This window comes from Eucalyptus grandis, chromosome 6 (assembly GCF_016545825.1).
Source record: "Eucalyptus grandis isolate ANBG69807.140 chromosome 6, ASM1654582v1, whole genome shotgun sequence".
Lineage (NCBI taxonomy): Eukaryota > Viridiplantae > Streptophyta > Magnoliopsida > Myrtales > Myrtaceae > Eucalyptus > Eucalyptus grandis.
This window is the reverse complement of record NC_052617.1, coordinates 55,370,855-55,393,831: the sequence shown is the minus strand read 5'-3', so window position 1 is coordinate 55,393,831 and position 22,977 is coordinate 55,370,855. Positions and strand designations below refer to the sequence as shown.

General features: G+C 38.2%; 1 protein-coding gene across 1 annotated transcript; it reads right to left on the bottom strand.

The window, feature by feature from the left end:
- Positions 1–10,047: 10,047 nt before the first annotated feature.
- Positions 10,048–14,605, bottom strand: LOC104450896 (putative wall-associated receptor kinase-like 16). The gene is made up of 3 exons (XM_039314717.1): positions 13,711–14,605; positions 13,439–13,612; positions 10,048–11,177 (listed from the first exon to the last, which is right to left on the bottom strand). Exons 1-3 carry the CDS (start codon positions 14,603–14,605, stop codon positions 10,048–10,050), a joined length of 2,199 nt encoding a protein of 732 aa, XP_039170651.1.
- Positions 14,606–22,977: the final 8,372 nt, after the last annotated feature.

The following is a 22,977-nucleotide window of genomic DNA, read 5'->3' as shown; positions in this document are numbered from 1 at the left end:
CAGAAAGAGTTCTCAACCGATCGAAATCAATAATGCGGCGCAGAGCACGGGTCTTTACGAAGGTTTGTAACGATTGCACGAACAGCTAAAATGGAGCCCCTATAAATTTATAGCACTTTGGTGGGTTGAGTTTTTCTTTTCTTTTCATTGTTCCTTACCCCACATTAATACATATCTAGTTGTTGAGATTCGGTTGAATTTGCTTACCGCTTATGATATTACGAAACTTTGATGGATGCCGGCCATAAATGTCCATATCTAGATATCTATTGATTCTATGCATTGTCCTTCTGGAGTGGTAGTCGATAGTCTGTGGCGATGAGTATTATTTATATTCAATTAAGTTTTGAATTGAGTTCCAAGTAGTTTACCCCAGAAAAAGTAAATACAGCTCAAAGCCTACTACATCAAATATACCCAACAAAAAATCCAGCTTGCCCTCTTTAGCTCCTCAGTCTTCCAATCGAGAAGCGTTAATATGGAACGCCGAGTCAAGTACACCCGTATCGAGCACCAGTGAAGGAATCTTTGATGAGTTCTTAGTACTTGATAACTCTCTCCGATGGAAACGATTCTGTACCTTGCCATGTTTATGCTCTGCTATTTAAGGTATTTGCTTCGGCCTGTGGTCATGCCTGGTGCAGAGACGAAAGTTCGTAGCAATTGCAATGCGGCTGTGCTTTCCTAATTCCATTCTGGCTTTTCACTCTTCCTTTTGAAAAGCCAAATAAGCGTGTTTAACTCGGGCGGTGCAAGAGACGAAAGTTCAGATAAGCGTGTTTATGCTATGCTTCTTAACGCGTCTACTGTGCGTAGTCAGGCATGGTGCCTTCTTGAATTGCCATGGTGCTTTCTTGAATTGCCAAGTTTCTTTGACTGAAGAATTGCCAAGTTCAGATAATTTTTTAGGGCAGCATAATAATCTTCTGTTGCTGGAATCGTCGGCCATTAGAGAGACAGACTTACTTAAAATAATAAAAAAAAAAGTTGATACGTAATTACTTAGCAAAAGCATTCATATTGAAAAGAGTTCTAACACTCTAACCGGTGCATCTCTCATGCAAATGCGTGGGTCGTTATGTGTTAGAAGCCTTGGGGGAAACTGGAAATTGGAATTCAAATGTTGTCGCACATATTCGATTACTTTCGGCTTTCGCAGTCACTGTGAATTTACTCCGACAGCGCTCCTTAAATTCAGAGCACCGTCGTTCGAGATTGAACCAGGACTCCAAGCTCCGACCAACTGGTTAAATTCCTCAGACATGGGCATCTTGTCGAGATGCTCTCTTGTAGTTCCCTTCTCTTTCAAGGACTTGAGGACATCGACAATGGTGCGCGCTCAAGCATAGAGCACCGTGCACGGGGCGCACGATCAAATGAAAGCCCATCTCTTTCAGCTCCTCGGCAGCGGTCAATGGTGTGACTTTACCTTCAATCATATTGCATACCCTGTAGCCTCTCGTACACCGTCCTGTCCTATCTCCTTGAGCTCATCGTCATCCCTTGGTGCCTCCACAAAGCATCCATCAGCTCCTGCCGGCGACTTTTATTACAATAAACAACAGGAGTTAAGAAACCCCAAAAAAATGATTTCCATTATTCATTTCAAACGAAATTCTATCAATGCTTTCGGAGGAAACATTATGCTCCATTTTGTAGTGTCTTGAAACACCAATAAACATTGTCCGAACAACTTGACCATCCAGCGCATGCTAAGAAACGATGAATGGATTCACATAGTAAAATGAAAATTTGACAGAAATCATCATGCAAACATTTGAAAGGTCAGGATATGTTGCTGATATTTACTTTCCTTTTTCCTTCTTCAGACAGAGCATTAGACAGCAAATGCCAGAAATCATCATGCAAACATTTGAAAGGTCAGGATAAGTTGCTGATATTTACTTTCCTTTTTCCTTCTTCAGACAGAGCATTAGACAGCAAATGCCTTCTCGAGCGGATTCATGAAGAGCAATTGTATCCCTGCCTGAAGTAAACAATTGAGCTCAATCACCTCAGTTCCAACCGAAAAGGCTCTAATTTTGACTTCACAAGCCACGTTCACGACCAGTCTAAAAATGTATAACTTACCTGGGATGGTTTCGTCAGTAAGCGTCATGGCTGAATTCCTTATGATGCAGAGAGCAGTACGGGAAATCATGGGTGATAATGAGCGTCAAGAGTGCAAGGGTTAAAGGAGAGGCAAATGGAACACAAACTAAGAAGTCATATGATATAATCTACACTTGAATTATGGCAGAAGTTGCATGAGTTCCTGGAGAAATGGAGGTATAGGATTACAAAAGTGGAGATCTATCAATACTAAGATGCCAAAATATCTATTTCTTGTTATTAACTTTGGGTTGAACATCTAGTCATCACTTGAATACTGTAATAATGTCAGGAAAGAGGTCCGCATTTTCACTGTAAACCCGTGTCTCAGCACGGGATGACCCTGCGATGCCCTCTTAGACCAGAATTTCTGCTTCACAACGAACAGAAGCCTCACTCCCCAGTAGATCATGACAAGAAGCAGAGGATCAGTCTACTAGTACCTCCATGTAAAGATTAACCCTTACAATGGCATCAGACAGAGCAGTTTTTGGCTGATGTTGCATGTGCATTGGTCCTAGCCATGAGGAAGAAGTCAGAATTCCCAATAGCATCCCCTGCAGATGCTATTTTATCAGCATGCTCATCACCTGGTATGACCAATAAATGAGGCAGTTTGAGAGGAATCACAGTTTTATGTGTTTCTATGCTCCTGAGTTTCGAAAGAGAAAATCACAGCTGAAATTCACCAAGGGCAGGCTTGTATACCTGCTTACCACGCATATGCCCTGAAATGACAATGATAATGATACTTATCAGCCACACTTCTTTGGCCATGCTTGATCCTGAAGAGGAAGTAATTTGAAATCAGTAGATGCACAGTTGTCAGACAGAATTCAGGAACAACTAACTCAAAGAATGACAGTTGACCCAGAATTTGCTAACAAGGTGTATACTTGTAATAACTTCTTTCACTGAATGTCCGACTGATTAAAATTCAACATATCTAAAACTGAAACATAGGCTGAAACTTGACTAATTTACAATTTGGGACTAGGTAGTTCATAATAGAACTTCAGCGCTCATGTAGTGAGTAATTAAAAGAAAAGGCTGAGAGCTTCGTAGAAGGAGCAGCATTATACCTCTCTCGGCTGAAAATAGTGTTGGTTTTTTTATGTATCAGTACTGCTGTTTTTTAGACTAAAGTTTCTCTGTTCTGTTTTTTTATACTGTTCTAGTTTATTTTTCTCACTTAGTCAATTATGTTATGCAGTTGTTGTTGTGTTATTTAGGAAGTTAAGCACTTGTTCAGGTGCAGTTACAAGTTGAACATGTGTGTGTGTGTGCAGTTATTTTTTTTTGGTTTAAGTCGTGTTCTGTACTTGACTTTTTTATCAGAACTGCAGAAGACAGTTTCCATGCTCTGTTCTCTCTGTTTCCTCTGTTTTTTCATCTTTCTTCCTCGATATCTATAGTTCTGGTTTTTCTACTTCTTTGCTGCTTTAATCAGAATCAATAGTGGTATTAGAGCATCAAATGATCTTGAGGGACTGTGAAGTGAAGCAAGTATTGTAGTGCAAAGAGGTTAGAGGGTGATGGAGACAGGTTCAAGTGGTTTTTCTGCGATGGCTTCTCCAGTATTTACTGGAGAGAATTATCAAGCATGGGCTGTTAAAATGAAAGCATTTCTGGAGGGTCATGATCTGTGGGAAGCTGTGGAGGATGACTATGAAGTTGCTCCACTTCCAAATAATCCGACCATGAATCAAATCAAGCTTCATAAAAGAGAACCACAAGGAAAGCCAAGGCAAAATCTTGCACTGTATGATGCTGTCTCACCTACCATCTTCACCAGAATTATGAAGTGTGACTCTGCGAAGGTCATATGGGATTTCTTGAAGGAAGAATATGAAGGAGATGAGAAGATAAGAGATATGAAGGTGCTGAATCTCTTGAGAGAATTTGAGAGACAGCAGATGAAGGAATGCGAGTCGTGAAGGAATACTCGAGATAGGCTAGTGGGAATAGCTGATAAAATCGAGTTTTGGGAACCGACTTGAGGGATGATAGGCTTGTTCGGAAGATCCTAGTGTCTCTTCCAGAAAAATTTGAAGCTACTATAGCTTCTCGGAAAACACAAGGGACTTGGCTGATATAAAACTTGCGAGAGTTGCTGAATGCTTTGCGAGCACAGGAGCAAAGAAGACTAATGAGGAGAGAAAATCATGTTGAGGGGGCATTGCAAGCCAAAGTAAAGCAAAATGATGGAGGCAAAGGGAAGAAATGGATTCAGTTTAAGGGAAATGTTGCTGATTCGAAATTTTTACCAAAAGAAGGAAATGCTGGTAGATCTAGCAAATGGAAAAATAATAAAAGGCCATGTCAGTACTGTGGTGGAACCAACCATCAGTCCTTTAGATGCTGGAAAAGGCCAGATGCGAGGTGCAGAAGATGCCACAAGTTGGGTCATATGGAAGCTATTTGCAAAGGGAAAGCTTATCAGCAAACAGGAGAAGCACAAGTGGCAGTGAGTGAAGTTGATGAAGAGCACTTATTTGTTGCTTCAGCTGGTGAATATTCAGTCGAAAATAGTACATGGCTGATAGATAGTGGTTGTACTAATCACATGACTGGCAACTTAGAGCTATTCAAGAGCATAAACAAAACAGTAAAGTCCAAAGTCAGAATTGGCAATGGACATCATATTGAAGTTTAGGGTAAAGGTGTAGTTGCTGTTAAAGGAAACCAAGGGGTGAAGTTAATCAGGGATGTCCTCTTTGTGCCAAACATTGACCGAGAATCGTTAAGTGTTGGTCGGTTAGTGGAGAAGGGCTATATAGTGAAGTTCGAAGGAAGGGAATGTCTCATTAAAGATACTGACAGCAATGAAGTCTTGAGAGTTCAAATGAGGGATAAAAGTTTTGTGTTCAAGCCAAATGAGATGGAGCAGATGGCTTTGAAGTGTACAGAAGAGAATATAGAGCTGTGGCACAAAAGATTGGGGCATGTTCATAGGAGGAGTATGCTGGTTATGCAGAGAAATGGCCTGGTAGATGATTTACCAAACTTGAAGGAAGAGCTTCCACAATGCAGAACCTGCCTTCTTGGAAAACAAACCAGATTTCCCTTCAAAGGAGGAGTCTCGAAGACATATCAAAAGCTGGAATTAGTTCACACTGATGTGTGTGGACCTATGTCTCGAACCTTCTTTAAATGGAAGCAGGTATTTTATTACTTTTACTGATGATCTGACTAGAATGAGCTGGATCTATTTTCTGCAAGCTAAGACTGAAGTAGCTGATGTATTTATGAAGTTTAAAGCATTAGTTGAAAATCAAAGTGGGAAGAGAATCAAAGCTCTCAGGTCAGACAATGGATCTGAGTATACAGCTAACAAATTCAAATTGATTTGTGAGCAAGCTGGAATTGTACAACAATTTACAGCCCCTTACTCACCTCAACAGAATGGGGTTAGTGAGAGGAAAAATAGAAGCATTATGGAGATGGCCGGATGTTTGATGCGGGAAAGAATTTGCCTAAAAGTTTTGGGCTGAGGTAGCCAACACTGCTGTATTTCTTTTAAATAGATTACCTACAAAAGCTTTAGAGAAACTAACACCTCTCGAGGGCTGGCAAGACACTAAACCTTCTGTGAAAAATTTGAAGGTTTTTGAAAGTTTGTGTTATACTCATATTCCTGATGTCAAAAGGGATAAGCTTGATAAAAAGGCTGAGATTGGAATTTTTGTTGGATATAGCTCTCAATCAAAAGCTTACCGAATTTTCTATCCAAAGACAAGGAAGATTTTGTGAGCGAGAGATGTTATGTTCTTAGAGGAAGATGAATGGAATTGGTTAAATGGAAGGAACACTGAATTGAAGCACTTTGAAAGACAACCTGAAACTGATGTGGAGACTAATGAAATTACGGGGAAATGGAAGAAAGTATAGATGATGAACTGTAAGAGGCACAAGGACACTTGCTGAGATCTATGAAAGGAGTAATGTGGTTGTGCTCGAACCATCAAATTTTGCTGAAGCCAAGGAAGATCGAAGTGGTTTGCAGCAATGCGGAGGAGATGAAAATGATTCAAAAAAATCAGACTTGGGAATTGGTAGACAGGCCATTAAATAAGAATGTAATTGGAGTTAAATGGGTCTTTAGAAAAAAAACTCAATCCTGATGGCTCTGTTAACAAGTATAAAGCAAGGCTGGTTGTTAAAGGCTATGCTCAGGTATGGGGAGTAGACTATTCTGAAACTTTTGCTCCAGTTGCAAGGCTGGACACAGTAAGACTCTTGTTAGCTGTTGCAGCCGAGAAGGGTTGGACTATTTTTCAGCTTGATGTCAAGTCTGCATTTCTAAATGGTGAGCTTGAAGAGGAAATTTTTATTGAACAACCTGAAGGGTTCTGTGTTAAAGGGCAAAAAGAGAGTGTATACAAATTGCACAAAGCTTTATATGGACTGAAGCAAGCTCCAAGAGCTGGTATGGAAAAATTGATCGATATCTCTTTTGGATTTAGGTTTTAAAAGGAGCTTGAGTGAGTTCACTCTTTATATTAAGAAAGTGAATCATAGTGTGGTAGTTCTGTCTCTATATGTGGATGATCTTTTGGTAACAGGAAATGATGTTCAGCTGATAGAAAATGTTAAGCAAGGCTTATTTACTGGTTTTGAGATGACAGACTTAGGAAAAATGGCTTACTTCTTAGGTCTGGAAATCAAGCAAAGTCCTTATGAAATCTTCATTTGTCAGAGGAAGTACTTAAAGGAAATTTTGAAGAAGTTTCAGATGGAAGAATGTCGAAGTGTCAGTACACCTATGGCAGCAAAAGAGAAGTTGCAGAAGAGTGATGGAACTGAAGCTGTGGATGTCTCGATGTACATAAGTCTAATAGGTTGTCTCATGTACCTCATAGCAACCAGACCAGACATTCTATTTGCTGTAAGTGTTCTGTCCAGATTTATGAGTGATCCAAGTCAGCTTCATTTGATTGCAGCTAAAAGGATTTTAAGGTATTTGAAAGAAACCATGTTTTTTGGAGTGAAGTTTCGAAGGAGTCAAGAATTCAATCTACAAGGTTATTCTGATAGTGATTGGGCTGGCTCGATGGATGATATGAAGAGTACATCAGGGTACTGTTTCAGTTTAGGATCAGCTTGTTTCACTTGGTGTTCTAAAAAACAAGAAATTGTAGCTCAATCTACTGCTGAATCAGAGTTTATAGCTGCTACTGCAGCAGCAAATCAAGCCTTATGGCTGAAGAAGATAACGAAAGATCTTTGGCTGAACTTCAATGAATGTATCAAGATCAATGTGGATAACCAAGCTGCAATTGCAATATCTCAGAACCCAGTTTTTCATGGCAAAACTAAGCATTTCAAGGTCAAGTTCTTCTTTCTACGTGAGGTGCAACAAAATGGTGAGGTCATGCTGGTTTATTGCAGATTTGAAGATCAACTTGCTGATATTTTTACTAAACCACTTCAAGCTGGAAGATTTGAAGCATTGAGAAAGAAAATTGGAGTATGCAGCAGCTACTGATCCAAGGAGGAGTTTGTTGGTTTTTTAATGTATCAGTACTGCTGTTTTTAGACTAAAGTTTCTCTGTTCTGTTTTTTTATACTGTTCTAGTTTATTTTTCTCACTTAGTCAATTATGTTATGCAGTTGTTGTTGTGTTATTTAGGAAGTTAAGCACTTGTTCAGGTGCAGTTACAAGCTGAACGTGTGTGTGTGTGTGCAGTTATTTTTTTTTGGTTTAAGTCGTGTTCTGTACTTGACTTTTTTATCAGAACTGCAGAAGACAGTTTTCATGCTCTGTTCTCTCTGTTTCCTCTGTTTTTTCATCTTTCTTCCTCGATATCTATAGTTCTGGTTTTTCTGCTTCTTTGCTGCTTTAATCAGAATCAACAAATAGTACCCCTAGAAAACAGCGGCAGCTCCTGCTGCTATCAAGTCTTTCGCAGTCCTCCGAACATTCAAAGCAATTCCACCTCCAGTATCCAAAATAATGATAATATCTTTTTATGGGTGAAACAGTCATAATTAACAGCCAAATACCGACAAAAAAAAAGATTCAATGAGAACCGTTCAGATAGTAGTAAATTGAAAATTTTAAAGTTCAGCAACATCTCTCATTCCCAAAGTATGCACACAACCTGGAACTCGTGGCTTACCCCTCACCTTTAACAGCGCAGCAGTACTCAGCAAATTTGTTGATCTCTTTCTTATTATTCACCACTTCATGCATTTGCAACTTAGAAATGAATGTGCAGTCTACACTCGTAGCTTGTCCTCTTCAACAAGTTCTTAACATCTACATCTACATAAACAAAGAATCCTGGAAACATGCTTTTCGCAATCAGCATTCGGGCTAAATGCAAATCAAGTGGCGCGGATCTCAGCAACCCAACATCAGGGGAATCAACTATAACAGGCAAATTCTCAAGGCTATGCCACAAATGAGCGTACAATTTAACCTCCGCCCACAATTATGACAAGTGTAACCAAACCAAATCCAAAAGACACGTCTACTAAACTCATCTTCGTGGCAGATTTCCACTTCCCTCTTCCGTCAAGATTCTGTAATTTAGGATGTCGATATAGCATATGTCGGTAATTTCAATTGAAAGATAGTGAATTCAAACATCTTTCTAAGCACAAGTATCAAGGAAAAATTATTTAAAAAGTTTTAAACTTATTGCACTTTTTAAAATTCAATCTTAAGCCTTTCAGTTTTTCCAATTAAGTCTATTCGACTAATTTTGGCCGAAAATCGTTAACATAGACACCAACCTTGTTACGTGGCACATCCGACGATGACAATTTTTAATAATAATTTAGTATTTTTATTTTTTCAAATTTCTTCCTCTTTTCTTCTTTTCTTCTCTTTTCCTTGTTTTTTCCCCTTTCCCTCCACCGGCCACCGCAAGGCCTTGCCGATGGCCAGCAGAGGTCACTGACTCACTGGCATCAGGTGAGGGACGCCCGGGCCAGGCCTGGTAAGTAGAGTAGCCAGTTGATCAACCCAATTAGTTGCACTTGCTCTAGCGCGATAATTACTATTATATCCACATATATGCTACGCCACCTTAATTACAAAGAATTAGGAGGATCTCAGCACAAATTCTCGGTTTCTTTTTTTCCTGTGAAAAGATGCGCCTTAGTTAAGTGAGTCCAGCACCTGTGAAATACGAACTTCTATTGGACTTTATTTTCCTCCTCACTAATCGAAGGAAATGTGTTTGATTGGTTGATTATTAATATGGACAATAACTTTGTAAAAACTTGACTACAAATGGATATGAATGATGTTCATAATCGCATCTCAATAAGGCAAATATGACCGTACCCCCATTCGATGTATGGACGAGTAATACACGAGCAAAAGTTAAACGTGAAATTCAATTCGGATGATGGTGTATGGAATTGAACATTTCTCATATGAATAATCGATGCACGAACGTTTCATTGTATGAATGTCAGGCAAGACCATGGAATTACCCAGGAAAAAACGATTCATCCAAGGTGGACAAACTACATCGTCGAGCAAACAGAAATCTGCACTTCCATATCATATTAACTTCGGTACACTCAAAAGACAATAGAGCTCCCAAATCTCACAAGCAACCACCAAGAAAAGGTAGAAGGAGGAAACTATATTACATCATTTCACCGAGTTGAATCCAGAGCTTTCTAAAGCTAACTTATCCTGTATTCACAGAAACACTTACTGAATCATTACACTGACTTTATTATAAGGCTAGACTTTTCAAGAGTTTTCTTCCATGCATGGAAACCATTCGGCGAACTAGTTTCAACGTGAAAGAACCCAATCACTTGCGCAGTCAACGGAGACCTATTGCAACCATAACAGCCCTCACAACATACCCAAACATACATAGATAACCTTAATATGGTCATCTCCCACTACTAACTGGTGGATGGCTTTTAATGCTATCTGTGTACCCAGTGCTTGTGCTGGCAATACTATTCATGTACACATTGGTCTGTATTCTCTCCCAATAAACAAATTGTCTCTTCTGGATTCACATCGATACCATTGATCCATGGATGGTTAGCCATTGCTCTAAGTCCGTCCAGTTCCATTTCTACTTCCTTCATGGTTGGTCTCTCCTCACTTTTTATACTCAAGCATCTCTTTGCAAGATTGGCAACTTCTGTCACCTGCTCATTATTTTCTCCATTTGCAATAATTTCCGCAACAATGTGAAACAATTTGCCCTTCTTCAATGATGAAAGAAAGTACATTGCCAAGCTCCTCTCTTCTTCGGATGGGTCAAAAAAACGTGCCTTCTTCCCCGTCAATAACTCAACTAGCACTACCCCAAAACTGTAAACATCACTCTTCTCTGTCAATTGGCCTGTGAGCAAGTATTCAGGGTCTAAGTATCCGAATGTTCCTTGAACAATAGTCGGCAATTGCATTTGATCAAGTGGGACTAATCTTGAAGCTCCAAAGTCGGAGACTTTCGCGGTGTAACTATCATCCAAAAGGATGTTTGCCGATTTGACATCTCGATGAATAATGGGAGTGGAAGCTGCGGAGTGCAAGTACGAGAGGACTCCAGCAGTTTCTGAAGCAATTCTCAATCGAATCTCCCAAGACAGCTTTGATGATTTGTTTGGATTGTGGATGTGGTCAAAGAGGGTTCCATTGTTGATGAAGTCGTACACCAATAAAGGCACCTCTGTTTCCAAACAACATCCCAAAAGCTTGACCACATTACGGTGATTAATCTGTGAAAGCACGATGACTTCATTGATGAACTGTTTAATTTGGCTTTGATCCACAAGCTTGGACTTCTTAATCGCAACTACCACATTCTTTGGCAATAACCCTTTGTAAACGGTACCATATCCTCCTCGGCCAACTATTCTATTCTCATCATAATTGTTGGTAGCTTTCTCTAGCTCTTCAGCGCTGAAGATTTTTGCATTTTTTGTGGTTCCGTCAGGTTTATCTAATTGTTTCTTCAAAAGCAAGCCACCGTTTTGCTCGAAGTATTGTTCTTTGAGCCTAATGAACTTCCTTTTCCTGTATCCGAAATACAGAAAGCCTATACCAAATAGCAGCACTATTATGCCCGCAGCAACACCTGTATATAACACCACTTTTTTTAGACTGATTAATCACACAATTAACAGCACATTGAGTCATTGTAACTTGTAAAAGCAGCCACGCTTTGAAACTTTCTCTAGAATTATACGGCGAGGTTTCCTTAAAAACTTAGTAGTTTTGGGACAATTTGAGTCTGAATTAGAACAACGGATTTGGTTAAGCTAATCTACGGAAAAAAGAATAGCACGAGGGCCAATGCATATTAAAATTGTCGTCAATTAACGGGTTTAATCGACAAGAAAAAAGATATAAAGTATAAACTCGAACTAACCACAAGAATGCTTATTTTCTTGGCCCAGGGTACTACAGTATACTTGCTTACAATTTTCTAGGTCTTATGCAACCAAATCCATGTCTCAAAGCATGCATATATAGAGACTTTTCGGTCGAACTATGCATGAGTTTAAATAACTCAATACAAGTCCTACCTCAATTTCTAGCTATATCCCTTTTGATGACATGAAAATGGCAAGGACTAGTAACTTTGAAGACATCTTCTCAAATGGCTTAGTATATGGTACAGAGGCTGTGTGTAACTTCCTCTTTGACTCGTGTCATCACCTCGGATAAATTTTGTCATATTGCTAGTAATTGACTTTCTATCTAAATGGCTTGTGCAAAAAATGAAAAAAGTTACCTAGGTTGTGTACCACACATTCGAGAAAGACGAAACAATCATTCAATCATTACTATCAGTCCTTAGATGCTAATCAAAACATTAGAGAGAAAGGAAGAAGTTTGACTTTTAGGAATTAAGAAAGGATTAGGATTATTTAAATTCGTGGGTATGTTTACACTTATTTTACCTCTTAAAATGAGAACACTGTCCACCCTAATTAGATTAAAAGATCATGTAAGTCCAGAATCTAATCAATCATTTTCTTCATTTTGCCATTTAACTGCATTTGGGAAAGGAGGCTCGGGAAAGGAGGCAGTTTAAGCAAATAGTTGAGGATGGCAAAGAGATGGGGCGAGGTGAGGGTGAGATTTACATCCTCCGGCCCTGGCTCAAATTTAGTGAAGATGTTGCGTACCCACCGCATGCCTCATGTGGAGAATTTTTTTTTTTTTTTTTTGTGTGTGTGTGTTTGTCTGATTTCCTTGCCATTGTATCCGGCCCCTCAATAATAGTAAGTTTCATAAATTCAATAAGCACAATTCATGACTGTAAGAAGATAGAAATGGCATATAGAGGAAAGGAATTAAAGAATGTGTCACAGGTGGTAATAAGCTAATAACTGTGTGCGAGAATTGTGTAAATATTTAAGGCTAACGGCATCCTAGATTTGGAGATAACTGTGTATTTTTCACACAAATGCCCCCCACATGGGCGCGCCCTTACGCCCACAGAGGGAGACTTGTGGTGGTAGTGCTGGTTGTCTCGGCCGCGCCCAGTTCCGACTTCGCCAGAGGTGATGGCTACGAGCAACAGAGGTGGTAATTGATGGAGCTTGTGGGCAGAGAGGGAGAGGATTCGAGATTATGATTTAGTGTGTGATTATTCCTAAAAGGTAAGTGTATTATGTTAAGATCATTTTTTGGTGATCACTGATGACACATAGTTCTCTATCTAGTTCGAGCTTTGTTTTACCATTCTCGCCAATATAATTAAGATTTATGATGCAAGAAGGCCGCTGACCAAATCATTGACATGTTCCAAGTCTTCTATACCTATCTACACAAATGGCAATTTCGTGACTTGTGAGATTATCCGAGTCATCATTTTGACAAATCCAATCGGCCGACCTTGCGTGTCCACGCTATAATATATGATTAGCACCGAAGATGATGCGTTTACAAGTCGTGCAGCAGAGATATTAATATTAGCAAGGTGATCTCAATCGACGGAAAATGTACTCGCATATAGCCAAAACCCAAGTTACCAAGTCAAAAAATGAAAATAAAAAATGCTAGAGTACAGACATTGACACGAGTGAAATTAATATACTTCTGAATTTTAAGAAAGCTCAATTGGGATATAATTAGTAACGTGTGATTTACGTAATGCGTTAGATAATCTCATTTGTCTTCTACATAGAAACTTCAGTGAAATTGATATAGAAAAGTTTCACTTTGAATTTTTCCAAGTGAGGGAAATAATGGAAGAAAAATCGGGCGAAGGTGTGAACAGTTAATTTTTCTCATAAATCATAATGAAATTTAGTTATTTATTCTCGAAATCAGTTAGGATGGTATGTTTCAAGCGGGAGGCACTCCAAGTAAGATCAAAGAACTTACCAACCAAAATATTCACCAAATCCGATGGATTAGCAATGCATCCTTGTCCATTTTCATTGCCCTTCTTGCCATAACCATGATAACCCTTTGGGCATAAACATGTATAATTCCCCTCAGTATTATTGCACTTTCCCTCACATGGGTACTTCACTGGATCCGCGCATTCATCAATATCTACATAAGTAACACACACACATATCAAATGTATCTAATCCCGTTGGATCATAATAATATGAAGGACAAGTCAAATAATGTTGATGTTATAAACGTACCATGACAACCATTCTCTAAGTAAGGATTGCCTTGGTAACCTTCTAAACAGGTGCACTTGTACCCGGAGCCGTTTTCCGCGTTGGTGCATTTGGTGTTGTTGGTGCACATGTAGCTTGCGGGGTTCTTCCTGGCGTCTTCGCAAGTTTGATTCCCTATTGCCCAGTCGAGAACTAGAGTGGACTTGTTAGATTTAATCTGATTAAGGTCGTCAACTGAGAAGTTGTAGGATCCAATTTCGGCAACGAAGGCATAGCTACAAGGATTGAAATCCAGGACGTAGGCATGCTTGTAAAAGCTCTGAAAGGAGATTTGGTAGTTTAAGGAGTCTGCAGGGATGCTCGTCTCGCAACATCCAATACCGGAACATGACCCGCTAGTCAAGTTCGTAATGTTGCTGCACAAAGACACACACCCAAGAGTGAACTTCTCACGGCCGTCGTGGAAGTAGGCCGACGTGTCGCAACCGACCGCGGTGAACTTGTTCTTGGTGCTGGATATGGGGAATTTAGCTAGGGTGAGCCACGGATCATAGCTCGAAGACCCATCATATCCGGAAGAGTTATAACAGGCCCAACCGACCCAAAGTGATATCCGCATCTCGTGATCCGTGACAGAAATGTCACTTATTTGCAAGTTAGTGCTGCTGTTCCGAATGTAAGGTGTAGGAGGGTCGGTAGTGTGGTCACAATAGACAATAAAGGATGGGAAATTGAAGTGGCAATCAGAACTGCTGTCGCTCGATCCAAAGGGATATGGAATCGAGAGGTTTCCGCAGGAACTTTGGCATCCAGGCTTCGTGATTGGATAATCAGCTTCTGCTGCGTGACTGTGGTATGGACCCAATATGATGATCCCAAGCACCAAAACTTTTAAAAGAAACTCATGGATGACCATGGTTCTTCCTTCGACTCTCTCCATGTTTTTTTTTCCCTCGATGAATTGATCCGATGGGTTCAGGGGTATATAAGGAGAAGTAAGATGGATTTTCCTTTTCGTTTTTCTTTTGGGTCAAGTAACTGTAGTTATTAGCTTAGTTCAAGCTGCGGAGTTAACATCAGCTAGTCCTAGACACTTGCATGAGATATTTCAATGATAAAATTCCGCGTGTGACGAGGTCTTGTGGAGTGCAGTGCACGGTTACATTTTCCAAATGCGTTTTATTCAACATATTTATTTTTAATTTTTTTGTGGCTACTCATCGAGAAGAAACAAGCCATTGGGAGCCAGAGACTGGAGTACTCTTCCAAAAGAGTTGCTCTAACTTTCCAAATAGTCTCTGAAAAGATTCTCTGGATTCTAGAGTTTAAGGCAGTGTCTCTCCTTCCGTGGGAAAACAAAAGTCTGGTCTTCTCCTTTCCAAATCGATTTTTGATGGTTGGAATACTGGGGCAAAACTTAAAAGTTTCATTTTTTTTCTAACAAGAAAGAGACACCTTGGTAAACTCTAAAATACAACAATACCAAAACATAATATTGCACCGTAACTCTCAATCGTTAAACAACAGTCTCTTTATTTTTCAACGAATTTCATTGGTTGAAGAACAATAACTACTGATAACCTTAGACATTTCTCTTCATAATATCCTTAAATTTCTTTATAGACCTTTCGAAAATCCCTAATTGCCTTGTAGTGGGACGACGCATTGGTAATTGTTGTGTCTTAACTCATTGACTTATTAATTGGGAGTCCCACCTTCCCACCACAAGCATATGCAAGTTTTCTATTTAGCGCACATGGGTTTTGATTTCTTAAAATAGAACAAAACTTCACTTATTATCTTTTCTAATAAACTTAAAGTAACTATCGAATTGTGAGAATATTATGAAAAAATACGTACCATCCCGTATTAAATTGATATATTTCGAATTTTCTAAGAATTTCACGTCTAATAAAAATTGCAAAAATTTAAAAAAAAACTCAAAAAGAAAATATTTGAAATTATGGATGAAAGCCATCAAAAAATTTCAAATTATGCCTACTGTGACACATTTATTATAATTTTTCTTTTGTGATATCAAAAATCCCAAATTTATACCTACGTAACACATTTATTCTCCATCAAGGTTTCATCAATAAGCACAATAAAAATTCTGCCTGCATGAACGATAAAAGGCAAACGATGTTGACATGGCACCCACGAGGCTTAGGTAAAATAAAACGACATTATTTTAGTTGGAAAATTATCTAACAAAATTTTGACATAGAGTAAATATCTCATGCAGGTACAAGTTTGGGGTTTGTTTATGTTACAAGAAAAGTTTAGGGTAAATATGTCATAGTAAATATAATTTGGTTTTTCTTAATATCACAAATAAAAGTAAAGTAAATGTGTTACATTGAGCATAAATTAGGGTTTTTCGAGCTTTTTTGCTAAATTCATTCAAAACATTGTGCAGAATTTTACTTACATCTCCCAAGAGACTTTGATTTACATGTGTCTTTTTCTATTAGCGTTAAAGGCGCCAAATTCCTTATTATGGCTTACTTGCTGGAAATAGCTTCATACTCGATGAATTGCCCGGCTCTCAAACTAGTAAGATGTTGATGCGCATGGGTCTAAGACTATTTTTTATATTATTCTAAATATTGATGTTGGCTTCAATTTTCACAAAATATTTTAACATAATATCATAATCAAGTTCTCCGGACTATGTCAAAGCCTCTCCTTTAGTGGAAAGAAAATGTCTGCTCTTCTAGTTAATTTCCCTGTCAACTCTTCTTTGTAGGTTCTAGCAATTTTACTTATTGGCGCGGGTAATCAGGCGCGATGCATGGCTTTCAAAGTTTGCTGACTTAGAACTTTGTTTAGTTGCATATATGTTGCATTTCTATATATACAAAAAAAACTAACCAACCTATATATAGCTGAAGAACTAAATCCACGGTGTCCAAATTCAGAGCAAATTACATCTTCCAGTTCAGAGTAAAACCACATATATGGTCCGAGATCTAATGATTGCTAAGTAAAATGACTTTGGGAGTCTAAAATTGATTTTTAGGAAATTCTGAAAGTCGACTGTAAAGTTTTAGGTAAATGTCAAGTCAATGGGTCGGTTTCCTCGACAATCTCTTGAGTGAGACAATGTCTCATGAGCATTTGTCATTGCCCGCCAACATTGACTGCATCATTGATGAAGAGTCTCAATGATGCACGAGACGATTCACAATAACAATTCCGCGTGGGACAAAGTCTTGTGTGGTGGTGGTGCACGGTTACATCTTCCAAATGCGTGATTTATTCGACATATTTATTTTTTGAATCTTTTGGCGCTACTCATCGAGAAGAACAAGCCAATACGAGCTAGAGACTGAAGTACTCTTGTCAAAAGAGAGTTGTTCTTACTTTTCAAATATTCTCTTAAAGTATTTTTAGAATTTTAGAGTTTTAAGGGCGGTGTCACTCCCTCCGTGGGAGAACAAAAGTCTAGTCTTCTCCTTTCCCAATTAATTTTTGGTAGTTGGGATATTGGGGCAAAACTTAAAAGTTGATAGAGAAAGGAGAAGACCTGACCCTTTGTTTATAAGGAAAGAGACTCCTTGGCAAACTCTAAAATACAACAATTCCAAAATATAATATTAAACCATAATCTCAATCATTAATCGACAATCTCTTTATCTTTTAACGTTTCATCAATTGAATGACAAGAATTAATGATAACCTTAGAAATTTATTTTCACAATATCCTCATATTTCTTTATAGACCCTTCGAAAATCTCAAATTGCCTTTGTTTGTTATCAGATGACACATTGGTAATTGTGGTGCGTTAACTCATTTAACTTATTAATTGGGATGCCCACTCTTGCCACCACAAGCATCTGCAAGCTTTTTATTTAGTGCACTTGGGTTTCGATTTCTTTAAATAGCACAAAACTTTCACTTATGATCTTTTCTAATAAAGTTAAAGTAATTGTCAAATTTTGAAAATATTATGAAAAAATACATAAAATCCTGTATTAAATTGATATATTTCGAATTTTTCTAAGTTCACGTCTAATAAAAATTGGGAAAACTAAAATAAAGAAGAAGCTAATATTTAAAATTATGGATGAAAGCCATAAAAAAAAAACCCCCAAATTATGCCCATTGTGGCATATTTACTATATAAAAAAAATTATGACAACAAAAACCCTAAATTTGGATCAATGTAACCCATTTACCCTGTCGTGACCTGATCTCATCGCCCATTGATCCCTCTTGTGAGGAAAGGAAAGGAAAAAGGTTGGGTTTAGGGTACTTGATCAGGAAAGTTCCCTCATGGTTCTCCCCCATAGGGATGTCATCACCTCATTCCCCAGACGAACCTCTTGTGAGTTTCCTTTACAAAGTCGCGAGTTCTCTCAAACAAGTACCCCGAGTGATAGTGGAGTGTCGTGACCCATACTCACATGAGCGACACACCTTCGAGAGAGGAGGTCGGATGTGACTATCGGAGGGAAACCCTAAAGAGATTAAGGAAGTCACGGTGCTGGCGAACCGATGCTTGAGGGTGAAAGGCGAAGATCGGCTGACCATCAAGGAAGTGGCAATGGAATTGGAGGGACTGATGAGGGTGATGGACAAGCATCCATGGGTGAATCAGAGCAGTGACCTTGAAGAAGCTAGGCATTTACTTGGTGAGAGATCAAGCAAATGTGATGGCACCATCAAAAGCAATGCATTAGGAAATGATATAAGCATGAAACTTTGTTGTTATCCACGTTATTTCTTGCTTTTCTTGAATTAAAGTTATATATTATTTTGAGAAATCGAACATATAGCATGAAACTTTGTTGTATTTCAAAAGATGAATTTGTCGTACGTCAAATCAAATTTAATCTATGTTAACACACACACACACACACACACACACACATATATATATATATATATATATATATATGTATGTATGTATATAATAGGATTGAAGCATTAACTATAATGTAGAGTTTTTATCTGAAGTGAAAAGAAAGAACCAATCTAGGTGAAATTCGATGGTCACTTTATAGAGTGGATGTTGTCGGTAGCCACATGGTATCCTTGAATTTGATGGTCACTTACTAAATTGACTTCACCAGGTAATTATTATGAAATGTGCAAGAAATGAGACAAACACGACATATCCAATTGTAGGATTATATACGTTACCATACTGGATTCCTGATTTTAACAAAATAACAGCAGGAAAAGTTAAAAGTAGAAGTGTCGTACATGTCAAAATATCATTTTTTTCTAACCCAAAAAGGAGTTCTTAGGTAAGGGATTCTTTTGACAGTTGAAATGATCATCAAAATAGACAAATGCATTTCAATTATTTTTCTCTAACCGTCCGATTTGCAGCAGAATTATACCCAAAAGCAGAGGCCTTTTTCCATTAAATCTTATTTGATAGTGCCAATTTCACCCAGTAACTCCATATCAATACCTATTTTTCGCTGTTTTCTCTTTTTGTCAGGCAAACGTTTAGATCGTCCATCCTAGCAGACGAAGAAGTCTTCTTTATCAAAGACAGCAAGGCTAGAAATGGATTGAAATTATCTTGACTGTGGATGAGTTAAGGAGTGGTGAGTTGTATATCATGTCATAATGATGAAACTAACCCTATTCTCTATTCAATTTCCCACAAAAAAATGTTTGCAAATCATATTATAGCCTAAGGTAGGACACTTCACATGGATCAATTTCTTGTATATCTTTAGAATTTCACAGACCACATGAACTAAAACTTAAAAATAACATAAGTTTGTGAGGGATCAGGTTGAATGGAAGCTTGAAATTACAATTTAAGATCACAGAATAATTAAAATAAAATAAAAAACATAGGTTCATCATGCAAATTCATGTTTTTACCTCAGTCAACAGCGTCGGTGAAATTCTCATAAAAGCGTCTTTATTAAAAGGGCATGCTATAGAGTCTGCCTTCGAGAGGCACACCAAAATTGACGCCCTTTCCATGGAATTTTAAGCGAGACTGCTTGGAATTTGATAGACATAGAGACAACTTCCATACAGTCCCTTTGTCGATAGATTCCTATTTTGATTCTCCGGTAAGAGTTGTAGGGTAAAGTTCTACGATGACGCTACCGTTTTTGCCATATTATATTCGGCAAATAAAACTTTAACAGTGCCGTTTTTGCCATATTATATTCGGCGAAGAAAACTTTAACTCTTTTGTTATATCTACCAAGAAAGTTGAGAAGCCAAAATCAATCAAACCATCTTCTTTATCAAGAAACCTACTTTTCCTTTTGTCATTGTTTCATTTCGAGTTAAGTTTGCCCCGTTACACACGACCAAACTGAATCCTTAGTGCAAGTCTCTTTTCAAGTTTCAAATCAGCTTGAAAATTCTTCCAATCGATTGTAACATCACAGCGTGAATTGCGGGCCTAATAAAAGCGAACCTCAAATTCGGGATCGGCCAAATCATTAAAGCTCACAGGCCTTCAAATTGGGGAGACATCAGTTGGCCTCGCAAGTCGCTGGTTGGCTTCTCATGTCAAGGTCAACGTCGTGTCGCATGGCATACGGAACATAGAGATATGACTTGGCTATGCAAGTCGTCGCTTCGCTTTTTATGTCTAGGTCATCGTCAATTATATCTGATGCTTTGGACAAGGAATAACACTGAATATATCTTTGTTTTAAGTTGAAAAAACAAGTAAAAAGTAGCCTTTAGAGAGTCAAAATCAAGAGCAATAGTGACCGATCCTCGTGTGGTTGAGGGATATGGCAATATATGCTAAAGTTTTTAAATATTAATAACCATGTTTCCATCAAATAAATTTTGTAAAAAAACTGATATTTTACCTCTTTGAAGCTAATAGATTATTCATTTTGAAGCTACCCATTATTATTATTATTATTATTATTTCAGAATGCGTATATACAGTCTAAAAACAGGAAAATACAATTGTTCAAAGTATAAAACCCAACCACCCAGAAACGCATTGCATGCGTACAATCATCAACTCAAACCAGTCTGCTCTTGTTGATTCTTCTTCTTTCTCGTTCTCCTGATATGGGGTTGTGATCTTTCCCCCTCTGCATACGCTCACTACTGTTTTTGCTTGACTTCTTAAGTCTTGGCGCTGTAATGAAAGTAGCCTGCATCATTGATGTTCTATATCAATGATGCAGTCAAGGTTGGCGGGTAATAACAAATCCTGATGAGACATTGTCGTACATAAGGGACTGTCGAGGAGACCGACCAAGTTGACTTAGCATTCAACTAAAACTTTACAGATGACCCTCACTAAATTTTTGAAAATAAATTTCAGACTCCCAAAGTCCTTTTTACTTAACAACGATCATATCTCGGACCATACCTGTGGTTTTATCTTGAACTGGAAGATGTAATTTGGTTTGAGGATTATGTTTTCTATTTTGCAGATTTAGACACCGTGATTGTATCAAAAATCGATAGGGAAAGGAGAAGACCAGACTTTTTCTTATTCCCACGGAGGGAGAGTCATTTTCTTAAACTCTAGAATCATAGATTAATCTTTCAAAATTATTTGAAAAATAAGAACAACTCATTTTGTGACAAGAGTACTCCAGCAAATTTAGTCAACTGTTCACATTTTCAAACGGTCGATGAAAAGAAATCTAAGAATATTATAAGGAGAAATTTCAAAGGTTCTTAACTGATGAAATTTGTCAACAAATTGGCTCTTTTTCATCAGTAATTGCCGTGCAACGACCAGCCATTACGGTCCAATATTGTGTTTAAATCCTAAATATGTAGTGCAACAGCCAATTTTGGTCTGAATCTTTTAATTGTATCAATTTAATCCTAATTTTTTTTTTGAAAACTTGCCAATTTAGATTTAAACCTGCAAATTTAGATATAAACTTTTTAACAATTTGCTAATTTAGTGATTTAAAAAATTGCCATAAATTGGTGACATGGACACTTGGCAATGGGTAACCATCCTAGATGGCATGGCTAGGTGGCATAGCTGACGTTGATGTGGATAATTTTTGCATTTTTTAATAAAAAAGATTCCATTTTCTTACCTTTCGTTTCGTTATCGTTTTCTTTCCCTTAGGCCTGTGGTTGGGCAAAGGTCAAGCTGGGCAAAGGTCAAGCCCTTGTACGATCTAATGAGGGTGGCCTTCTCCCAACCACGAGTGAGCCTTCTCTAGATCCACCATGGGCCGTGGCACCCCCTCACTAGCCCTCGTTGTGGTCGATTGTCAACCGTGGCCGATTATCAACCATAAGCCAAAAATCAGCCACGCCATGTAGGATGGTCAATGGTCAACCAGCATCCACATCAATGATTTTCAACAAAAATTGGTTGAAAGGACTATATGGGCAAGTCGTCAAAATATTTAGAATTAAATTAACAAAATCATCAAAAGATTTAGAATTAAATTGACATAACTGAAATATTTAAAACTAAATCGGCAAGTTGTTAAAAGATTTAGGGTTAACATGGCACAATTGAAAGGCTTAGATTTGAATAGATCGTCGTACAATAGATTTAGGACTTTGTGGACAATTTTTCGTTTCTGAGATATGCTTCCTCTTGAGCTCCTTCGTTTTATCCAATGTTTCAATACATTGCTTTCCTTCATGAGTTCTTTGACACTTTTAGATTTTCCCACCAAATCAAAGCATGCTTTCTAAGCTTGATGGCCACAAGCTTCACCCGATTCTCCACCATATTCTCATAATCAAAAACTTGCTCGGTTTGTTGAGCCAATCAACAAAGTTTTCCGATGCATAGTGCCTTGGAAGTTTGAAATGTCTACTTTAAAATTGAAATCATTAGAATCACGATTTTAACACCAATGATGCAAAGGAGCCACTTCACAAGCTGCGTAAAAACTGAACATCATGGAAGGTGTTAAGCTCCTCTTCTTGGTCACGGTGGGGATCGTCGGGCCTTAACAATCGAGATTGCTCCAATTCTTGTTGGAGATGTTGCACTTGCCTTCTCAAATCAGCTGTTTTGACATTACGGTGGTCATGTACACGGGCTACGGGTGCATTGACATTCAATTCAAGACAATAACAATCAGTCAGATTTAGGCTCTGTTACCAGCTGATGCAATTTTACTATTGCCTAGGGAAACACACCAGATAATGTCCATTTTCTTACTGATAGATTTAGATTATCGATGTGATTCGACCTGCTCATGTAGGCATGTTGTGTCAAATTGTCAGTGTTGATTTATTTCCTTCGGCTAGATTTCTATTGGAAATTTGACAAGGGGACTCGTATTATTAGTTGGCAAAGAGCCCATTTGAAAAGTTTGTAGATGCTTATGATAGAGAGC

Bases quoted from the DNA above. Each gene is read 5' to 3' on its own strand.
- LOC104450896 (XM_039314717.1), bottom strand. From the start codon at position 14,605: ATGGTCATCCATGAGTTTCTTTTAAAAGTTTTGGTGCTTGGGATCATC. The intron at 13,613-13,710 runs GTACGTTTATAA...TTACTTATGTAG, and splicing joins CTTAGAGAATGGTTGTCATG to ATATTGATGAATGCGCGGAT. The intron at 11,178-13,438 runs GTAAGTTCTTTG...TGTTATATACAG, and splicing joins TTTGGTGAATATTTTGGTTG to GTGTTGCTGCGGGCATAATA.